The following is a 22,544-nucleotide window of genomic DNA, read 5'->3' on the forward strand; positions in this document are numbered from 1 at the left end:
TTACGATATTATTTTTGTAAATAAATAATTGGTATATTTACTCGTTTTTAGCACTTTTATTACAAGAATATTGGCGTTTTTCAATTTCAAATCATTTTTTTTACACATTTTGCATGTACGCTCAGTGTACATCATCAGAGAGCGCAGAATTTTTTTGCACAGTAAGGGATAGGTGATGAAGAAGGTCATAAACGCCCGCCTTTAGATGATAACAACTTAATTATCAGAACTACGTACAACAATTTGAAAGCTTGCACTGAAATTAATCATTAGTAATCTAATAATTTAAGACCACTTGAGACAGTTCTGAAAAATTCAGAAAAATCAAAGAAGCTTGATAAAGGGGTACCACTAAATGAAACAAAACAATAGCCGTAACGAACGATCTATTTCTCAATCGTATAACGCGCGACGAATAGTGGATCCCTCAACAGACAGCTGTTAACACAATGGTTCGATAAAAATGAAGATTTACGATATTTTGCGAATCCAAATTACAACAAAATAAAATTATATTATATAAAGTTGTCAAGAAAACTACAAAACAAGAAATATTATATCTTTTACTAGCTTTTTGTTATAGGTAAATGAAGTCAATTAGCATAAAATATATTCTATTCTACATGAAACATATTTTTTATACAATCCTTGTATTCAACATAAACAAGATTTGTTTTTTCCCGAGATTTTTTTCGAAAGGAAACATTAATTACAAGGTTAAAAAAACCTGACCAAAAATTCATCAAGTTTAAATTGGGACGTATCAGACAGAACAATAAAAACACTCAAATGATACACCATTGTATAAAAATGTAAGTATATATACTCACAGCCATAACATTTGAGTGAATAAATGTAAATGTGTACGATAAAAAAAAACAAATTGAAATTGGATTCTAGCGAGTCAAAAAGTGTCAGGATGCATCGCACTGCACGCGAAGCGACTCGCGTATGCGGCAGAAATCCGACACTTTTCGCCTCGCTTTTATTCAGGGTGGCCAACCTGATAAGGAAAAATCGAAACGGGAACAAGGAAGCAGGACGCTGACGATGAGCGTTAAGGCCAAAAACACACAAATGCGCATCGGTGCGATGATGTAGAGGAGGGGGAGGGGCAGGAGCGCACGTACCGCATGAGGGTTGACGTCGGCGGCGGTCACCTGGGCATGTCTGGGGGGCGGATCACCGGCGGGTCGGTGGATCGGAGTAGGCGGCGCGATACGAGCAACTGCGACAAGCATCTGCCGCGACCGCCGCGCTCTACTGCCACCGGCGGCCGGTGACAGCGCGAAGCGGCTCCAGCTGCGCATGCGCACGCAGGAAAAGCTCGCCGTGAAAATTCAGCCGGCGCACGGCGGAAACGCGCGCTTTTCACGCGTACATACGAAACGAGACGATCGACTTTAAACTTAGTATATCAAATAAAGACAAAAGAAAATACCATAGAGGGAATAATACACGCTGAACGAGGATTTTGAAAATATTCAAGTAAGTACTAACTCTATTAACGTAAAAGCAATGTTTTAATATGTATCATATAAAAAATTGATTTGTGTTCCTTCTAAAATAAGTTTTTTTTTCGTGACAAACAAAAAGCATCTATGCATATAGTATATCAATCATATTATGTTTCTTTTGTCATTTAAAATCACAATAAAGCATTGTGTTAGTAACTTATACTTCAAATGCAAAATAACTTTGAAGTAATTTTAAAATTGCCTTTAGCAATATAATTATAGTTCAAAATATATTTTCTCTGCTTTATATACCATCCGAACAAATTTCCGTTTGTCGTTGAAAGCAAGAGTGCAAACAGCGCGTTTTGACATTTCAAGTTTTACTCTCGGAAACTAGGATAGATTCACAAAACGATTTATTTAATTGACTTTCATATGTAACAGAGATATGAAAGCTTGTCTTTAAATGGAGCTACGACGTATTATATCAGCAAAACACATATTAAAATATCTATTGTATATATATATATTTTTGAAACTAATATTAACATTTAAATCGGTGATCGATTTACCAAAACATACGTACTTGACATATTCAATGATTATTTTTATATACATCCGTGCATTTGGATTCCTATCAAAGAGTATCGAAAAAGTCGCAAAAATAGTGTTTTATGGCAAAACCGAGTACCGGGCGGTACCATTAGTTCAAAATAGCATTTTATAAATAAATGGTTGAACAGCGCTTGTGGGAAATTAATAGGATGCTATTCTTAATTCCTGAAATCTTATAAAAGGGGTTTTTAGGTGAAACCCATAATATAAATATAGTTTTTAGCTAAAAAGTAATTATTAAAAAAATCTTATAGTTTAGTACAAATGTTCTCACAGTTTAGTAGACCTCGTATTATTTGAACGTTTGCACATAACAAATACTAAGGTAATTATTGCCGAGAAAACACATCACAAATTTCAAGTAATCCATATTGTATATAATTTTCTTTGACATTTTTTATCGTATATAAATACTGATATTAAGTACCCTTAATAAAGATAGTTTTAAAAAACTATATATTATGGTAATAAAGTCACAAGTTGCAAATGGACATTGGAGTCATAGTCGGTAATAATAAGCTGCAATAGAATTAATGAAAATTCGGATGAGTTCGGATTGATTTGCTCTCATCCAGGTACTCGCAGTTGGCGTGGTCTACTCATTAGGCTATATCATTTAATGTAATTGTTTCTGTGAATATATTTTTTTATGTATTTTGTTAACATGTATCGTTTTTTTCTGTGTAGCATTGGCGTAAAGTAAAGTAAATAATTTTTAAAATTACCATATTCGTAAAATAATTAAAAATTTGAATTTTAAAGTGATTTATGGACTACCCTATTGTGTTATTATATTAAACATCATATAACACAACGTAAAATATTACGTACATAATTAAAAAAACACACCGTTTTACTTTATATTGTGTTACATGAAAACATTCAGCTGATAAACCTTTTCGTGTCCACAATCGTGCAACTTGTGATCACAATATTGATTTTTTAAATATTTATTTATGTACTTAAACATATGTAAAAAATAATCATCCTCGAACATTTCAATCCAGTATAGTTCCTTTATATTGTTTTTGATTATATCTATTTAATCCAAAAATAACAAATGTTTAAGTAAACCAAATAATCGAATGTAAACACAACTATTTAAGTACAAGACCCAGTTTTAAAGCATCATAACATAATTAGTAAAATGTAAATTTAATTACCCAAAATAGATCACGAGTTATTACTTATTAAACAGATAAGAACAATGTTTGTATTAGATAGGTACAACTCACATGACATAGCATGTGAGTTGTATCTATCTAATACAGGCATTTTGGCAATAACAATATACTAGTATTAAAAATAGTGTTAAATGTTGAGTATATGCTTAAAGAATTATCGTCGTTATCAGGTCTTTATAATAAAAAAAATAATGATTGCATCGCACTTTGTCATATTTGTATTTTGTGTTAAACGGTCCTACTGAATACATAAAGTAAGTGGCTACGATATTATGCCAAGTGAAAGAAATTATTTGTCGTTAGATTTACTTGGCGCCATGGCATGGAATATTTGGTTTTGTGTTGAAAAATCAATCAAAATGCTTAAAATTAATGTATGTTTTAAATATCGCACATGCATGTTTATATAAAGCCAACTTTATGACAAAACTCAAAATAGGAATTAATTATGATTAAAGTAGACCTTAGAAGGCAAAAGATGACAATGGTTGGAAAAACCAACCTGACGCATACTTTCAATTCACATAAAATGACGTAAAAATTTAAATTGTAATACTTTCAAATATAATATTTATTTATTTGATTTTTAAAATATATTTTTTTATTCTTTTTTATATTTTAATAGCATTAGTATTTCGTATATTTTCGTCCGAACAAAACGCATTAAGTTGTCAATAAAATTTATCTGAAAGGACTGCTAAAATGATAAGTGTCTGTATAATTATAAATTAATAAAATACATTGCAGTTATAATTAAGCACTTATCAGTAAAACTCACATTTAATTATGAAAAAATATTATGAGAAATCGTTACGTGTATTGGTGTATTTATGGTCATTTTCTGTTAATCAACATAGATAAAAACTCATTTTCGGTGACGAATATACATTGAAATTCCATGAATTTTACAACCCTATTGTAAAATAAAAAAATAGATGAAAAGCATAAGATAAATTGAGAAGATCTTACTATAACTTCAATTCAGTAAATTAAAGTAGCCAAATCATTTTTCGTCTTCCTTGTATAGTTGACAAATATGTACATAGCTAATTTACACTTATAGTTATTAATATTTAAGTGTTTCTCGATGGTAGTTGGCGTACTATTTTATAAAAGTAAGAAACTTTGCAATATGTGCTCGTATAACAACTGCATATTTCTACAATTTCATTTAAAATATGCAAAGTAGGTCGAATTCTCTCTCCTAAAAAATGTAGTTTAAGGATAACATGTCTACAGTTTTCCATAGACTGACTCGATGTTCCCTTTGCGTGTTTACTATAGAATTTCACGTGACGCGTGACGCAACTCTCACGCGACGAAATTTTCGGTATGGATCATCGCTTTGCAGTAATTTTACCGCTAATTACTGTTTATTTTTGCCTTTTAGACAATTTGGACTGATTTACACTGTGAGCTGATTCATTCCTGCACGACACGGAAACATGTCACAATTCGAATTTTTCACCTAGTCACCGCTCAGGACCCAGCCTTTTTAAAACACAACTCCATATATTAAAATAGTGAATGGTTAGTATAATAATTGAGTTTAATATTAGTCATATAGCTAATTTATTTAGCTGATCGGTAAAAAAGCTTTATTAAGATGGAGCGTATTTAAATTTACCGGCATTAAGTTGTCTTTCCAAGATCGTATACATCTGATTTTGCATACACATTATCGTATATGGGAAATAAGCAGTAATGAAAATATGAATAACTTCAATCTATTTTCAGATAAGGTGCTATATATTATTCAAATTTCATGAATATACAAGAGTACGAGAGATCCTCAGTTATATTATTTTGAAGCAGCAAAATAAGAAAATACACTAACAATAAAAAGTTCTAGCTAGTAATTGAGTCATAATTCTCAGAACATGAGTATTATGCATAATGAATATTAGGAAAATATAGGTAGATGACATTTTAGTAAAAATCTCAATCGAAATTTTTCGAGGTTTTTTCAACATCTACTTCGAAAAGTGATGAAAATATATCAAGAGAAGTTTTATTTACTCGTTTTGAACCGAGAATCAAATTATTGTCTAAGCTTTTGCATTCCTTCGACATATGTTATAATATTCAATGGATTTTATATTGTTATTATTAGATTCCAGTTGACAATTCCACAATGTAAGTTTAGTTTCAAAGGCTCTTATATTATCAAACATTTGCTTGATCAGTTTATATTGTCCTTGATGGTTTACATTTAATTTATTCTAAAGTTGTGTAATATCAACACAAAGATCAAAATCAGATGTTCATTCTTTGTCATTAAATCCCAAAAAGGAGTAAGTATTCCTTCATCTCTAAAAACAATTTGATTTCATTTTTTTAAATTGTACATTCGCTTAAACATTTTACCGTGCCTAATCATATTACATATCAATTAAATCTCTAAAATGACGATGAATTAGCCCTCGAGATCTAATGATCGGCGTGACAATATTTGTCATTTTTAATATTTTTACACACAAATATCCCTGATGTAAAATGCAATGAGAATTTATGATTTCTCGTTTTGTATCCTGCATCTTATCTATAGATAAAAGTCCTTCAATATTCATACATATCATACATATCGAACATATCAAACAAACAGCATTGTCTTTTACATTATACATACAAAAAATATTTGTAGTATGTTCATAATTCGAGGATTAAACAATATGAGATTCAGAGAACCATGAATAAATCTAAGACATTCCATTTGCGAGACGAGCTCTGTGGAAGTAAAGCATAACTGCTCATGTAGCCCTGAATGACGACGAACAGATTGTATGCCAGCGATTTTAATGTTTTACCTTAGGTGTCTATTGATATTTATACTACTCTAGAATTTGTGTTGGAATGAAGTTTTCAATGCTAACTGAAAATCTATTAGCAGAGAACCATGCACATAGTTTTTCAACATCAAATTGAAGTAATTTACAATCCGCGATGGAATCTATTTTTACGAATATTTTAAGATTTAATCTTATCTCTCACAACACTAATATATTATACTAGCCCAAACACTTCGTGTGTGACGTCATCAGGTAAAGGGATAGCAATCATGTATTTTTTTATTATTAATATATTAATTTTATATTGAACTGCATTTTTTTCTAAATAAAATGTGTCGCCCAATCAGATTAAAAAATACAATATAAATATTACGCAGAGACCACAATATTAACTTACTATTTTTAATAATGTTACTACGACAAATATAAGCATAATATTAAAAAAAAATATATAGTCATTAATATTTGTAATTACATACATATGTATTATATTTTATATGTTTTCGAAATATTTTCTAAAAATAAATTTTGAAAGGGGTCTGATTTTTTACGTAAAGGCGACACATTTATGGTTTCGCCGATATTGTGTGCACACCTTAAAATATCCACAACATCAAACATTATTTTATAGAACTGCCAATTTGTTACTAACAGATCTAGATGAAATTATAATGAATGTCATGAAGTCTTTAACTCTTTCTACTAAAACGTTTCAATGGACGTTTACATATGTATATATTGAGAGAAATTACCTAAATTTGACTTACATTATACATATATTAATATTCAAATATGCTGAATTGTGTTTTCCAGTTCATAGTGCTATTTTACTAAAAATAGAAGCGTCGACGGTAATGGCAAAAATAATATCTAAGCATTATGTGTATGCCAAACAATGCCTAATACTGACTTTTTCCAGTTTTCTACTAAACAAACATAATGTGCTATTCGCGTCATATCAACGAACGCTCGTAATTACTTTCGATTTTCTTTGAAAAATGATCACATTATTGTAAAAAATATATCTTCACCTACGTTTTTAATATAAAATATAATATTAAAATAACATGTTGAACGTATACTGTAGTACTTAACCAAATAATCTGAGCGAATCCGGCCCTTGTCTCTTTTATGCACAATACAAAATATATTACAAATCAGAATAATCTGGCCAAATCTAAATTATAAAATATATTTATATATTTTTAATTACGCATTTATCACCTAGAAGTGCTTCTGCTATAAGTCGATTGGTGTTTCAACAACAACAATATTCAAAACTCTCAATGAATATTTTACTACTCGGCCGAGTACATCAGTGTGGATATATTCACTGGGCCGAGTATCTGCCTCTTTCTCTCATTTTACTCTGTAAACTTATTACATATGGTGTATGAATGCAACTCCAACAACGTTTCGTGACAATAATTATATGTGTACTTTTAATTTATTTTACAATATACAATATATACATGAAATCATCATTCATCTTGTTAGTCCTAGTTAAACATTGTAAGTAAATACGCAATAAAATGTGTCCTAGAGTGGTTTTCATTCGGCCGAGTACTGTAATATACAATATGTTGAGTACTATGCCTAATGTCTTCACGCACTTCTGTTGAAGAAAATCATAAACATTCCGTGCAGTCGAGTCTTAAAAATACGGCCCGAGTAGAGCGTGGTGAATATACGCTACCATAATGAAAAGTATCTTATCGTAGTACATACATATATTGAATAAACAATATTTTTGTATTCAATCATAATAATGTCAACAAAACTAATATGCAGAACATTATTATTTTTTACCGTCATTTTATATTACACCGTTTATTAAATTGTTGCAATTTAGCGCTCGCACTGCATCGTGAGCCACGGCTTGAATTGGTTTGTCTGGAGCTTGGATGCAGACGGGTCACGGAGTTCATGCGTCCTCCCACTTTCCGCTACCCCAGACGCTCACAATTGGCCACAAATTATTAAAACGGTCATATTTTATAAATGGAACCTATTCCCTTAAGTTACTCACTCGTGCTACGACATCGGCATCCTAATGATCGTCCATGATTTATGTATTTCGAAATATAAATTTGCAACGTGGACAAAATGCAAACCGCATATAAAACGTATGCCTAGATGATAAAAAAATACTATACATTAAAATAAATGATTCGTTCGTATTATTTTTTTCATTGTATAATTATATTATTAAATACAAAATAAAACACCAAAAATATAAAACTTTCTTCATTTCAATTCTAAGTAAATTAGTTTTATAACGCAAAGGGGAAACTTCTACACGTTATTTGTTTTACAAGTAAAAATATTTCACTGTAAAAATCAGCCAATTGATTTATGTGTTTGCGATATGTCTATATAGGCGTGTAAAATAACACATTATTGCGGAAAATAATGTTGTACTGTTTTATTTGGAACATTCCCACTAGTATTGTTGTTATGGCTGAGATGCTTAGACGAACCCAAGTGAGAGTTTTTCGCTCGTTCTTATATCGTTTGCCTTCGTTAAGTACGGAAGCAGGATGAGTATATTTGTTGTTAAACATAAAGAAAAACAGGATGAAACTCAACTTCTTCTAGAGAGGAGAAAATAAAACAAATGTTATCGTTTATGACTGAACACTTTTATTGATAGCTGTGACTGAATTCACATTTAACGGTAACTGTCATAAATATCTAAGATTTTACACACCGAATGTTGTTGTTTTACTAACAAAAAATCCACTATATTTGTAAAAATCATTATGGTAAATTTAAAAGATCAACCTAGTTGGTCTAATGTAACCCTCACATATTTGATCAAACTTTCAAGTCATTGCTGCACTTCTTGATATTTCTTAAATAAACGACTATGTTACATTCAATTAATTTAAATTATATTTTTCGATATAAATTTTATTTATTTTTTATGGTTTTTGCAAAAAATAGTTCACGTGAAAATTCCCTACTTAAAATCCTACATTATTAAATGTAATTTTTGAAATTTTGTTCTTAAATATGTTTTATGTATTATTCACAATTTATAATTGGAATTTTAAACATGTTATTAATGTTTTTAAATCAAATTGGTAAGCATATATTATTCTTTATAAAAAGATCATAATTTTTATAAAATTGTCTATTATCAAAATTTCAAGTTATGATGAGAAATATTTCGTTATTGATACCGAAGGGGGCCGATTTATATGTATTTATTTAGGCCAAAACTTAGCGGCACTCTTTTCTTTCCCTACTGGTAAGCTTCGACGCTCGCGGGCCAGTGCCCCGTTCAATTGTATATTCTAACGTGTAACTTTAATTCTCAATAAAATACTACTGCAGCGGCTCAATCTGTGTCTAATTGCCACCCATCACCAACCCGTCACCAAAATATACTTAATGGTGTAATACTAAAATAAGTAGTGCCGGGATTATTTCAATTAGTCTTAACCCCTTTCTTCCCGCTTCTCCATAAATTATTTTCGAACTTTTTCTAAGCAACGAAAATATAAAACCTTAAGATTTAGTTTATTATTGTATTTATTATTTTTATTATAAATATCACATTAAAATAGGTCTTGAAAGAAACATGCTAGACAATCATATTGTTAGGACCAAACAATTTGTTTACAACAACTGTCAAAACTTATCTGTCACTTTTGATTTTCTTGGCTGCTTTTTATTCAATTACTTTAATATTTGTTATCATAATTATCAAATATAACAATATTGATAATAACTCTTAAAAAATGTGAATTTATAACTTGACTAATATGAATTGATTTTAAAAATATATTCAAGATATTCGTTTAAAATCATTATATGAACATGCTTGTGTACTAATTCTAATGTTTTTAATCGGAATCAATGCTTCATATAAAAAAAACACATTGTGTATATTGTATTTAAATTATAGTAAAAATCATTGCTATAAAATATATAAATAATATATCTTATAAGTGACACTTCAATTAAACATTAAAGGTTATTATCAAGTAATCATTCAGTGTTATCACACTATTAATACGGCATAAAAATAATAACATTTATTGTGAACTTGAAATTCAAGATTAGTTGTTATACTGATATGATATTAACACAGTGAACCTCAATTATTTAGTTATTTTATTAAGTGTATATTATACTTAAAAATGTTTAATAATATTGTTTTCTAAGCTATTTATTAAATTATTAATTCATTTAAAAAATGTAATAGTGAGAATGATATGTCAAAAGATATTAAATGAGATATTTTAATTTATACAAAATAACTTGTATTACATAAGCGAGTTACTTTATTAAAACATTTAAATTAAATTTATATAATTAATTTGTTCTGTAAAGTATTATTTAAATGAAACGTAAAATTATAAATAATACTATAATAATTAAACTTGAAATTAATTTTATTATTTTAAATAAACTTAAGGTCATGTAAAAAACATATTTAAATTGAACATAAGGTTATGCTAAAATGTTTATATATTGAAATCAATTTTATCTTCTGAAGATGTTCATATTTAAATTTAACTTAAAGATTAAGATTTTTAAATTAGCTTCAAGTCATGAACAATTTCATTATCAACACGGAAAGAGCTGCATTTTTTACTCAGTATTAAGAGGTTACGTTTACTTTTTAATACTTTACTACAGTTCCCATATCCAGGGCATGAAAAATGTTTAAGAATATCCATATGGCATGAAAGTTGAGATTTAATATTAAAATCTTTCAAACATATTTTAGAACTATAGATGCGCAAGTTTGAACTACTAAAGATACGCATTTTTGGAATATAAGATAATTATAAAGATACGCATCTTTGGAATCATGATGGATATTTATATTATGCTGCATTTAAAATCTGTTATAAGTATCACTATGAGTATTCATATGGCGTAAAAAGTTAGATTTGTTCTTGAATATTTGTTACATTTAAAGTCTCTAGAACTGCTATGGACATCTATATGCCGTATAAGAACAGATTTCCTTTTAAAGGATTTTTCACATTTGTAACATTTAAAATCTCTAGATTCATTATGAATACACATATGCCTCAAAAGATAACCTTGACTTTTGAATATCTTTTGACATTTAATATACTTAAAGTTTTCAAAATCACTATGAAAACGCATATGTTTTACAAGATAACTTTTCTTATTGAATGATTTTTTGCAATTGATACATTTGAACTCCATAGAATCGCTATGAATATTCATGTGTTGTAAAATATGCGATTTTTGCTTAAATGCTTTTTCACAATTATCACATTTAAAGGTCCTAAAGTTGTAATGAATTTGCATTAGCCGTAAAAGGTTACGTTAGTGTTAAATACTTATCTACGTTTACCATATTCATAACAATAAAAAAGATTATGAATTTCCATATGATGTGAAAGTTGAAATTTTACATTGAATTGTTTCGGACACATTTGACATTCATAGAACATAGTCAGGATGCAATTTGAGATGCAGGATCAGAGTACTCTTGTTTGCAAACGATTAAAACAATATGCGCAAGAATACACCTTGCTTTTGGCAAAATGTGTTTTGCCCAAATCGTGTTCTTCTTTTTCTTGTTTCTGAAAGTTTAAATTATATTTTATTTGCTATATAATTAATTATAAATAAGCACCGTCTATGAAAAGTACCGAGTAGTATATATTGTAAATACGTACCGCTTTAAAGCTATTGTATTATTTTTAAAATGCATAACAAAAAACTTGTTGATTCAAGTTTTAAAACATCCGTTGCTCAGACTTATTTTGAGGTCTGCAGACGCGTAGCATTTTTTTTAGCATATCTTTAAAAAAGTGATTTCCTGAAAATTCACATTGACCAATATTACAAAGAAATTGAAACTTAATAAAACATATTAATATATATGCATATATATTTTTAACTTGCTTCAAACATGTCTGATATTTGGAACACAATAATCTTCAATATATACCTTTTCAATTTCAACACTTTCACACTTTAAAAAAGTATATTATTAATAGCTATATTGTTAACCTGTCCTAACTGTCCATACAAGCATGTTACTCTAGTTAATTGTTCCATTATTGCTTTTGACACCTGGTTCTAGAAAAAAATTAGAATTATTAGCATGGATCGGCCAGCATGAGCAAAAACCTTTAATGCTTCATACATATAATTCCAATAATATAATATTCTTATTACAATAATTTTTTCAATATATTATTGCTAAAAATAAAATTAACTTCAGTTAAACATTAATGGAAGAATTTTATATTACATTATAATTTACCATGCACATTGTCTATTTATAAAACCAAGTAAAAAAAACATTTTTCAAGAATGATGCCAAGAAAAAACAGAAATATGAATATTTAGGGATCAAAGGTTTAAAGGGGGAGTGCATTATTCTTTTAGAATCATTAATGAATTGAGAAGTCACGTTAACCACTATGGCGTTAAATATTGAAAAGAGAAATCTAAAATCTACGAAACTATTAATACTCTAAAAACCTAAGGGTAAAAGGAGCACAAGTAGACTGCGACTGCGTTGGCTAAACGCACAAGCAGCAGGTACTGGTGGAGGAGAATAATCTTGGATGAAACGAAGGCCCAATCCGAGCTGTAACCCTTTACAGATAATGATGATGAGCCGTTCAAAAGGGCAAAGAGAGGATATAAAAGGTTTGATGAAGTCAAACAAAAAATTTCAAGATCTGCACTAGGGCTTCCAAGTCAGTTAAAACCAAAACCGATTAAACGGTTTTTCGGTAATTTAAAAAAAAATAAAAACAGCATTTTTGATTTGGTTAACTGGTTTTTTACGATTATTTTTAAAACAAATAAATAATATTAATTTTTTCTCAAAAATTATAAATAACGCACAAAATTTATGAATAAATTTCTACCCAAAGCAGCAGCGATAAGACTGCCAATTCCCAGAAAAACCGTTCCAGAAAGGGTTCAGGTCATATTTTTTTGTAAAAGGTTTAGCCAATACCTGATGCATGCAAAATATGTCATTCTCCGCGTGTCAACTAGGGCTGCGCATTCCATACTTCGCATTTATGTTTAATATCAAATTAAATATAAATTTTGAAAATACTATTTCATTAATAATGTTTCGTTTCGCTTTCGCTGCAGTGTGCTAAAATAAATTGAACTGAAAAGGATCGGTCCGATTCTGTTTCGCTTTCAGTGTATTGTGGTTGGCAAAATTGGCTGAATTTAAGCTTAACGTGACACTAACGATGACACTGCGTATGTCTAACCACAAAATGATATGGATTCAGTTCTCATTCGGTAGGCGTACTGCGCGAAAGCGATACGAAATTGAACAAAAATGGATCGGTCCGGTTCCGTTTCGCTATAGTGTGCTATAGGCTTACATGATGGAACACTAAATATACCACCACCTAAAATATTAACAGGAGGCAATGAAACGTTACCTCGTGTTATAATTGGAGATAAAGCTTTCACATTATGCACGTATTTAATGCTAAGAAATAAAGTATTAAGCTATCGATTGAGTCGTGTGAGAAATACTGTAGAAAATTACGTTTCGGATATTGGCACGGAAATTTGGAATTTTCGAATGCAAGTTGTCTATGTCTCACAAACACATTGTCAATCATACAGGGTTTGGCACTGCTGACTACATTCGTATTACATGGTCAGTGGTGCAAAAACCTGTATCTACATATGTATGATATATAAAACTATTACCAACTAATTACTTACATTCTTATATTACCTGTATTATAATTCATAAAGTAAGTTATAATTACAGATTACTAAATTACCCGTATTGTATATTATTTTTACTACCTACTTATCACGTCATCAGCAAGCATCGGAATAGTCGCCCCTTGGAGAAGTAGCATCAGCATTACCGACGCTCCGTACAATGCCGACAAGTGGGCGCATTTGTAAGGCTTAGCATACAAAGAATACTAAAATCTATTTGATGCGATCCGTCCTTAATTATTTGTGCTACTTTTTGATATGTTTGTATAATAATATTTTTAATATAATCCATATGTATTTTTCTTATTTTTAAAATTTTTAACAATTTTTAATTTATTTTGTACATCTACTTTATAAACAAGTAATGTACTTATATTTTCAAATATATACCATAAATTTTTTTCTTGCATTTCTTATCTAGTTCTGGTTATTTTACTATGAATACTGTGTTTATAAGCAATGAAATTATATTTTTATCTATTTTTTTGGAAGCCCTAATCTGCACAAACTGAGGCGTGTAATGCAGATGAACAAGTGTCCGAATGAAGTTATTTTTTTTGTAAATGAGACAAACCTTGCTGTTTACATACATATGTATGTACAAAAGGGGAAAAGCAAGTATATAAATCTGCATAATTGGTAAATAGTACAATTAGAAAATGACAAAAGCTGGAATAAAAGTATAGGGACAATAAAAGCCCATCAAAAGTCATAGGAATATCTAGGGATCAAGAGTTATCAAAATGTTAATTATAAAAAATAACGAGTCCTAACGCCCGTTTTCACATTTTTCACAAACTATTTTACCTTTATTATATACGCCGTTCGTTTTATGAGATCTAAAATTAAGTAATACCGATTTTAAATAACAGCCAGACGGGATATTCAAACGCTGAAGAACTGACAACACGAAGTAGATTTTGGTCCAAACATTTATAATTTTGCCCTAGATGAAAAAAATAAAATGGACGCTATTTAACGAGGAATTATTTTGAGAGATACCTATGTGTATTAAAATAAATACTTTTCTTTACGAATTAAGACAATTTTTTTATGGATTTATGTAAAGTAAATCTTTGGATTTTTTTCTTCAAAAAAAGATTCGTTGCAGAATAATGCACCAAAATTTCGTTTGATGGAACAATTATTTTATAATTATTATATAAACTCCTTAAACACCAGTGACTTATCTTTTACAAGTGATCGAAATTGTGCAAACAGTGAATTCATAAGCGACACAACAAGATCTACACGTTGTTTTGTAAGTATGCGTGATGTGTTTATAATTTTATCTATTTTTTCTCAGCGTTGTCGGGGTAAATAAGTTTGCTATTGCACCTGACTAGTTCGCGTCACACTACAGTTTCACAATATACATGCCCTAATATTATCATAGCCAAAGGCCCTTGATGGTGGGGTGCAGACTTAACATTCCGTTAGTGGCGCTGGATCTGAGAGATACACGCTCGCATTTTGTTGCTAGGCGCTAGGGCCAAAAAGTTTGCTTACCGCAACTGTCAAAACTAATCAAACTATCACTTTTCATTTTCTTTGCTGCTTATTATAAGGTTTCTGTTTATTTACTATAATATTTGTTATCATAGTTATCAAATATTACAATATGGATAATAACTTGAGAAAATGTGAATTCATAACCTATTAGGCTTACCATAGTCCCGATTTCACAAAATTAATAAGTTGATCTTTTTTTAGTTATTCCAGAATCCCGTCATCTAATCTAGCACAATATAGTGACACAAAAGAACAAAATATTTCGTGACGGCCTCCTTTTTTTAGCTCTTACCATCCTCTTACCAAATGTAATGTAAAAAAACGAAATGACTATTTTTTATAAATATGGTAAGCCTACTATTATGAATTGATTTTAAAATATATAGAAGATTTTCGTTTAAAATCATAATATGAAAATGCTTGTGTTTGTGTATTAAATATAATGTTTTTAATCGGAACCAATGCTTTGTATAATATCATATATATAGTATATATAAGGTGACCAGCTTTCATGTCATGTCGAAAAAGTTTGTTCAACGAGGACAAATTGGTACGAGAGTTAAAAAAAAGTCATTCGTAAATTTTTAGAGATGCTGCTGGTGTAAAAAAATGTCACCTTGAACACTTTTGTTCAAAGAGGATCAAGTTTTTGAGCTGGACATCTGGTCATCTTATATAATAAAACACACTGTAAATATTCAATCTAAATTATGATAAAAATAAATAAATAATATATCTCATAATTGACAATTTAACATTAAATATCACTATAAAGTAATCTTTCTATATAAAACATTAATGACATTTAATGTGAACTTGAAATTCAAGATCAATTCTTATACTGATATAAAATAAATGCAGTGAGTGTATGTAATATTTTTATAAACTATTTATTAAATTAATAATTCATTAGAAAAAATGGTACGAAATTAAACCATTAAACTCAAATGATAATTACCATTCATTAGAATGAATCTATAATATCGGTTTAAGCTTGTAACAATACATTCATAGTCAGTCACCGGAACAATGGTGGTGTTAAAATTTTTGTTGTATTCGATTTTGTTTTTCAAAATCAATGACTGTGAGCCGAGCAAAAAAGAAGAATCTATCGATCCGGTGGCGGAAAGATTCGAGCATCATCTAGATTATGAGTCTACGATTTTGGAAAACAATTGCATAACAGAATCGGACGGAACAAAAAAATGTCCTTCTGACGGAAGTGACATAGGTGGATGGTCACCGCTTAATATAATGCTGGTAGTAGTGATAATAACCATAGTATCACATTTAATTTTCCAGTTTGTTGTGATATATTTCGATAAATTTTTGCGTTGGTTGTTGCGCATACGGTTCAGATTTGACGATGAATCTCGGTTTGCTATGAAGAAATGCAAGAAATGGACCGCGAAGAACTATCCTTATAAAATGTTGTATGGCGATAAATACGTGATTCCAAAATCTACACCTGATTGTGAAGCTTCGTGTTCCACGAGTTTACTCATATCATCAAGTAATCGTGAAACTGTCGGATCTGACTCGGAATAATTTATTATTATTTTAGACAATGTTTGTAAGTTGACAATAATATGTGCATCTATGTTTACACTGAATAAATGTTACTATGTTGTCATTGTGATCTCTTTTTAAATGCATACTGTTTGACAAAACTTTTAAATAGTTTGAGAACTTTTGCATGAATCCAATGCGTATATTTTATTTTACTTAAAAGTTCTGATTCACAAGTTGTTAAAAATTGTACTAACAAAACACATGTAATAATATAGTTATATCAACTGTTTTTTAATATACATTTTTTATTTTGTTTCCAGATTTTCGATCAAATTAAACTATGAACAATGAGAAGATCCTAAAGTTATTTTTGAATTATGCCGATCTGAAACTAGAAAACTCGACTTTCAACCCATTGCTGACTATTCAGAATGCAGAGAATGTCTCCAAAGCGATTTGCAAGGCATTTAATGAAACTCGCCAAATCAGCGAATCCGACATTAAAAAGAATGTGAATAAAAATCTAGTAAAATTCATTCAAAAACTATGTAAAACCTCAAATCTGACATATTGTGAAGCCGTCATTAAGAATTATCCCAAAAAACATAAGGAGAAGTGTAAATATTTGCGAAAACGAAACACTGATACAAATCATATATTTCGTATTAATAAATATGAGCCTTTTAAATCGGAACTTGAATTCGGAGTCGCTTTAATCAATATAAATTCTGAATCGAGTAGAACGGCATTAAACGAGATAGTTTTAAATTGCTTAGAAGCTCAACAATCTGAAGAATCACTTGAATTTTTAAAAATAATATGGGAACATCCAACAATGATTGTCAACGGCGATATTTATGATCTTATCTCAATCGAGTTTATACACTTGATAGAAAAAAAACTATTAAACATTGTAATACAATTATATGACAATAACTATTACGATTCCTACGTATTTTTTAATAGTTTACTTTTAGATAATTTTACGAATTTTTCAGTTTTACTTTTAAGAATGTCAAAAACACGAAAACAATTTCAAAACGTATTTTATATCTTAAATGACATTTTACTTAAATCTATGTTCAATGATCGTGTTCAAAAGCTCATTACTCACATTTTAGACGAAGTTAAATTAAAGTGTAACGAGAAGAACATTATGCAGTTATATCCATTAGAATATAATAATCTTTTATTATTTTTACAAAATGATCCTGATGATATAATTGTTGCAGAAGTTTTATATAATCACATTTTAAGTCTTATATCAGATTTGTATGTATCTGATCGTTTTGATTTTATATATTTAATGTCTCATTATACATTGTGGTTAAATCATTTCAATAAACATAAATTTGTATTTTAAACAAGCACGAGTAATAAATGATTTTAAATATTTTATACATATTTTATTGAACCTTTAAAAAATATAATATATAAAATTAATAAATATCCATGTAATGGCATTGCATGGAATAAAAAAAAACAATACATGTATCACAGAAAAGTGATTGATGAACATATGTTTTTAATTATAAAGAAAAGACTAGAAATAAATTATTAATATCTTCTATCGAAGATGAATATCAGGTTTTCCTTTGAGGATTGATTCATTCTGACTCGGCAACATTGACCCGTTTTGTTGCCATAATTCAATTGCCTTATTTGCTATAACTTCTTGGGTTTCTTCCGGAACATCAAGTACATATTTTAAAACTTGTTCAGTATCTCTGCATTTCATGATACAATTTTTAAAGGCTATGAACAAGACTATAGCTACAAACCCTAATATCGAAGATGATCCTCCACATATTTTATCCCATATCCTAAAAAAATATATAAATTATACTACAACCTTATGTTTATTTGGATTTTATATTAACAAGTTATTATATCAATACTTTGCTAGTGCCGACTCTTCTAATATTCCAGCAAAACAGCAATTAAACCATTTCTCAATTGGCAGATTATCCAAAATGTTTTTATCAATTAAATATCTAAAATTACATATTATTTAATCATTACAATAAACATAACGTCAGCATTTAATAATAATAATACCTATATAGGTCTTGATCTTCTTTCTCTAATAAGTTTTTTGTTAATTCTACTAATCTAGGTATATCTTTAGTAAATTGTTCAGTTATGTGATAAAATCCTTTTGCAAGCCAATATACGTCTACATCATCGTCATACATCTGTAGAAGACTTTCCACTAGTGGTGCCAAACCGCAGTCTATTTGCTATAAACAAACATCAATAATAATCGCATTTATATAATAATAAAATCTTATATTATAACGAACCTGTAGATTAAAATCATAATAAAGCTTCCCTGATTCCAACATGAACATCGCGGAGAAAACGCGCGATTTCGGCGTATCGTTATCGACGATTCGCATAATTTTCAATGCATGTAATAGATCGTTATATTGCGCTTGGCGCTGCTCCATCACAAAGTGATGCGAATCGGTAAAAGCTGGTAAAATACCTAAAAATATATTAATAATTGTCACAGTGTACTGATAATTAAATCATTAATGACTGAATTACCTAACTGAACCTTCCATAATATGTTTCTGTAAGTCGCAGGGATTGTAAATCTAATGCAAAACTGTTTCAGTTTTGATTTGTCCCATGGAGTCTCTTTGAGTAAAATTTCTAGGGATTTCTTCTCTTCTACGCTTCGGCAACCCACTTTTTCGTAATATGATGATCTGAAGTTTCTCTCGTCTGTTGCCATCGTGTATATATAAATTATTATGAGTTATAATGTGACAGTGACAGTTGGATACATATGTTCGGACGTTAGTTTTTTTGGTCTTAAGCGACAATTTTTGTCCATAGTTAAACGCGTTGCAAAAATTATTATATTTTATAAAATCATTTTTTAACTACACGTGTAAAAAATACAATTTTAGCAACACGCTAAAGCAAAAATTTAAAAAAAATTAAATTATTTCTAATAAATATTATTATTTATCCAATTTTTTTTGTATTCTCAGTTTACAGTAAAAATTTATAATAAATACTCAGAAAATACTTTCTATTATTATATTAATTAAAGTTACTGTATGTGATTGTCTTTCGGGTTAACTTAAAAGGTAATAACGCAGATAGTGTAAATGTTTTGTTTTAGAATAGCAGTTTTTTGTCATCATTGCAAAAGAAACATTATTACAATTTCAGCTCAGTTTTGTTTCATTTTATTCGTGTAACAGCCCACCTTTAAAGCTATCAATGGGCTATAAAAAAGATTTACAATATTGCATGTTATAGGAATTAAAAATTTAAATAATGCAATTACTCCCAATGAGAAAAAGTTGGCGTTTTTTTTATTTTTCTGCGCGCTTGACCTTCTTGAGTATATCGTCGTAGCGGAGCTTGGAAGGACCGGTGAAAGGCAACGTACATTTTTAAACACGTTCATTCAAACAATGACCGTACAATCGTTTACAATAAATATTATCGAGCGAAATTGCAATTCTACGACCAGTCGACCAAAACGACGACGACTTTAAATCACGGAGCGCTGCTGGTCATCACGGTCAAATGTCGTAAAAACAAATTGCTAGGCACGTTTTAAGTAAATCAGAACACATGCATATTTGGGATAATAAGCATCTCAAGACCACGGTGGATGTAAACAATTGACTGACTCCATGAGAGCTTGCAGAAAGTTTGAATATTGACTATTCTTATGTTCGATAAGTCTCCATGAGCTGAGGATAGTTTTTAAGCTATTATTTTATTATAATGGTTACATAAACAACTTGCATTCCTATAAAACAATGTTATTTGTGTATATTAGTAAAAATAAATAAAGTAAAAAATCATATTAATATATTTATTTTTCATTTAAAAATGTATAAAATATTTCAATATAGTACATATTCATACATACATGTACAAACATTATCAAAAAAGATTTCAGTATCAAATTATTAATTATTGTTGTAAAACATATGTTAATTAATTTTATACTAAGCCAATGTAATATATGAAAATAAGACAGAGAATTAAAATATAAAATACATAAACACATACGAAATATTCTAAATATCACAGCATTAATAGTATATTGTATGATTATTTATGCAAAAGTCATAAATTTAAAAAAAATTGTTCCCAACATTATTCACATAATTATTTTAAAACTTATAAATGTACAAAATACCATAATAAAAACAATTGTAAATTAATACAAAAATACTGTATTAAGGAACAAAAACATTAAATTTATTATCTTTCTCATTCTTTAAATATAATTATTGAATTATTTTTTAATATATGTACATCATAAGATCTTGTATACATTATCAAGTGCAACATTAATATTCATTATTAGCCACGAAATTATAATCTTTATAGATAGTAGGAATTCCCATTTGATACATACCGAATGGAATAAAGCCAAGAATTCTTTTATGATATATTTGACTCAGCTTAAACCTAAAAAATACACGTTTTTTAAAAATTATTTATTTGAAACTATAATTAAGACGACCTTACCCAACACTTAAGAATAAAAGCCTAGCTTCATTTTGAAGATCTGTTATTACCAATTCAACTCCATCGTAACCCCGCCTTTTGGTAAAATCGTACACATGTTTTACCAATGTTGTAGCTATTCCTTTTCTTTGGTATCTAAATTACATATAATTATCTATTAGTATTATAACCATGTAACTTAATTTAAATAATATAATCTTTTAGATTCCTACTTTGAATCGACTGATAAACCGTACATCCACAGTTTGTTTATAGGTCCAAAATGATCTCTCACCATTACAATGCCGATGACCTAATTGAATTTGAAAATTCAAATAATAAAAATATTTACAATAATAAATAAAAATATTAAACCTTCTTTTTCAAGCCAGATTTATCGAAATCTTCTTCCTTAAATTCTGATTCGTTTATTATTGTATATTTATAATCTTGTGGATCAGCAGTCATAAAATAAGGTTCATATACTTCAGCAATCCAACAGCTCATCGGTTCAATCTTACAAAACCAAACATGATTAATACAAAAAATAATATAACACTTATTGATTTTGTTCATACAGTTGCCAATTCCAGAGATTTCATTAAATGATAGCCGTAAGTGGATAGATAAACTAAAATTGCAGTAAGAGGAACAGTGGATATGCACCATCCGACAGGAAATCGCAAAAATATAAAAAATACAGCAGCCAGCAAAACCATTAGTTGGATAATATTCTAAAGAAGTGAAAAAACAAATTATTACTTATTAAAATCTTGCTTCATAATCAAGTTTTACATTAAAATACCTCTTTGAATAAAAACGAGAAAAATGCCGAGTTTATGTGACTCATAATTGTGCTTTTCAATAGGTCTCGACCGACGAGAGCCGGCGCCGATCTTATTACCACTATTCGATTCGTTGAATTCATGTTAAAGTGTATAAAATATCTTATAAATGTGTAAAAAAATCAGAATAATCAACTGAGCAGAAAAGCTGTTTTGATTGATGAAGTGACAGTAACTTATATTATAAAATGTGGCCATAACGCCATTATTTTTGTCACAGTAAATGTTAAAATAATACTTTATTATAAAATAAATAGGTAAACAGTAAAAGCGGTAATTATAATTACAAACTGTATCCTCCCCACCTTAAATACACTATTGTGAAAATATTTATTTTAGTTTATAAATGTAAAATCTCTCATTTATATCAATAAACATAAAATTATACTAAACAGAAAATTTATTTCGTCAAACAAAAAAAGA

At 29.1% G+C, this 22,544-nt stretch overlaps 4 protein-coding genes and 1 long non-coding RNA gene across 14 annotated transcripts in view; 1 reads left to right on the forward strand and 4 right to left on the reverse strand.

The window, feature by feature from the left end:
- RhoBTB (Rho-related BTB domain containing) overlaps positions 1–1,265 on the reverse strand; it is a 33,544-nt gene extending 32,279 nt beyond the window's left edge. For 2 of the 3 annotated variants that reach the window (XM_088193726.1, XM_088193728.1), the window contains exon 1: positions 1,131–1,265. The gene's annotated coding sequence lies outside the window, so the exon portion shown is untranslated. The remainder of the gene's footprint in view (positions 1–1,130) is intronic. The other variant, XM_088193727.1, reaches the window with a different exon arrangement.
- Positions 1,095–18,184, forward strand: LOC148232146 (uncharacterized). 7 transcript variants are annotated; one of them, XR_015810871.1, is made up of 3 exons: positions 15,272–15,407; positions 15,478–15,624; positions 17,109–18,184. XR_015810871.1 is itself a non-coding variant. In XM_088193731.1 (2 exons), exon 1 carries the CDS (start codon positions 16,306–16,308, stop codon positions 16,822–16,824), a length of 519 nt encoding a protein of 172 aa, XP_088049857.1. In that variant the 5' UTR covers positions 16,196–16,305; the 3' UTR covers positions 16,825–16,849; positions 17,109–17,239. The 7 variants fall into 7 exon arrangements, 1 of the variants encoding a protein (XP_088049857.1); XR_015810868.1 differs by lacking the exons at positions 15,272–15,407; positions 15,478–15,624 and adding an exon at positions 1,095–1,488; XR_015810869.1 differs by lacking the exons at positions 15,272–15,407; positions 15,478–15,624; positions 17,109–18,184 and adding exons at positions 1,320–1,488; positions 4,647–4,786.
- Positions 11,723–14,672, reverse strand: LOC148232147 (uncharacterized). Its single transcript, XR_015810873.1, has 3 exons — positions 14,621–14,672; positions 12,055–12,123; positions 11,723–11,860 (listed from the first exon to the last, which is right to left on the reverse strand). It is a non-coding gene; the product is annotated as an uncharacterized LOC148232147 (long non-coding RNA).
- Positions 18,180–19,614, reverse strand: TBC1d7 (TBC1 domain family member 7). 2 transcript variants are annotated; one of them, XM_088193729.1, is made up of 5 exons: positions 19,339–19,614; positions 19,092–19,276; positions 18,847–19,028; positions 18,687–18,782; positions 18,180–18,611 (listed from the first exon to the last, which is right to left on the reverse strand). In XM_088193729.1, the coding sequence occupies exons 1-5, from the start codon at positions 19,526–19,528 to the stop codon at positions 18,356–18,358; spliced, it is 909 nt and encodes a 302-aa protein (XP_088049855.1). In that variant the 5' UTR covers positions 19,529–19,614; the 3' UTR covers positions 18,180–18,355. The 2 variants fall into 2 exon arrangements, with proteins under 2 accessions (XP_088049855.1, XP_088049856.1); XM_088193730.1 differs by having other exon boundaries at positions 19,092–19,264; positions 19,339–19,598.
- A 1,391-nt stretch (positions 19,615–21,005) lies between these two features.
- LOC148232149 (uncharacterized) lies at positions 21,006–22,291 on the reverse strand. The gene is made up of 6 exons (XM_088192545.1): positions 22,082–22,291; positions 21,855–22,010; positions 21,652–21,792; positions 21,510–21,589; positions 21,298–21,432; positions 21,006–21,237 (listed from the first exon to the last, which is right to left on the reverse strand). Exons 1-6 carry the CDS (start codon positions 22,202–22,204, stop codon positions 21,117–21,119), a joined length of 756 nt encoding a protein of 251 aa, XP_088048671.1. The 5' UTR covers positions 22,205–22,291; the 3' UTR covers positions 21,006–21,116.
- Positions 22,292–22,544: the final 253 nt, after the last annotated feature.

Source organism: Plectrocnemia conspersa, unplaced genomic scaffold, assembly GCF_051122295.1.
Source record: "Plectrocnemia conspersa isolate PC_06_02 unplaced genomic scaffold, ASM5112229v1 ptg000009l, whole genome shotgun sequence".
Taxonomy (NCBI): domain Eukaryota; kingdom Metazoa; phylum Arthropoda; class Insecta; order Trichoptera; family Polycentropodidae; genus Plectrocnemia; species Plectrocnemia conspersa.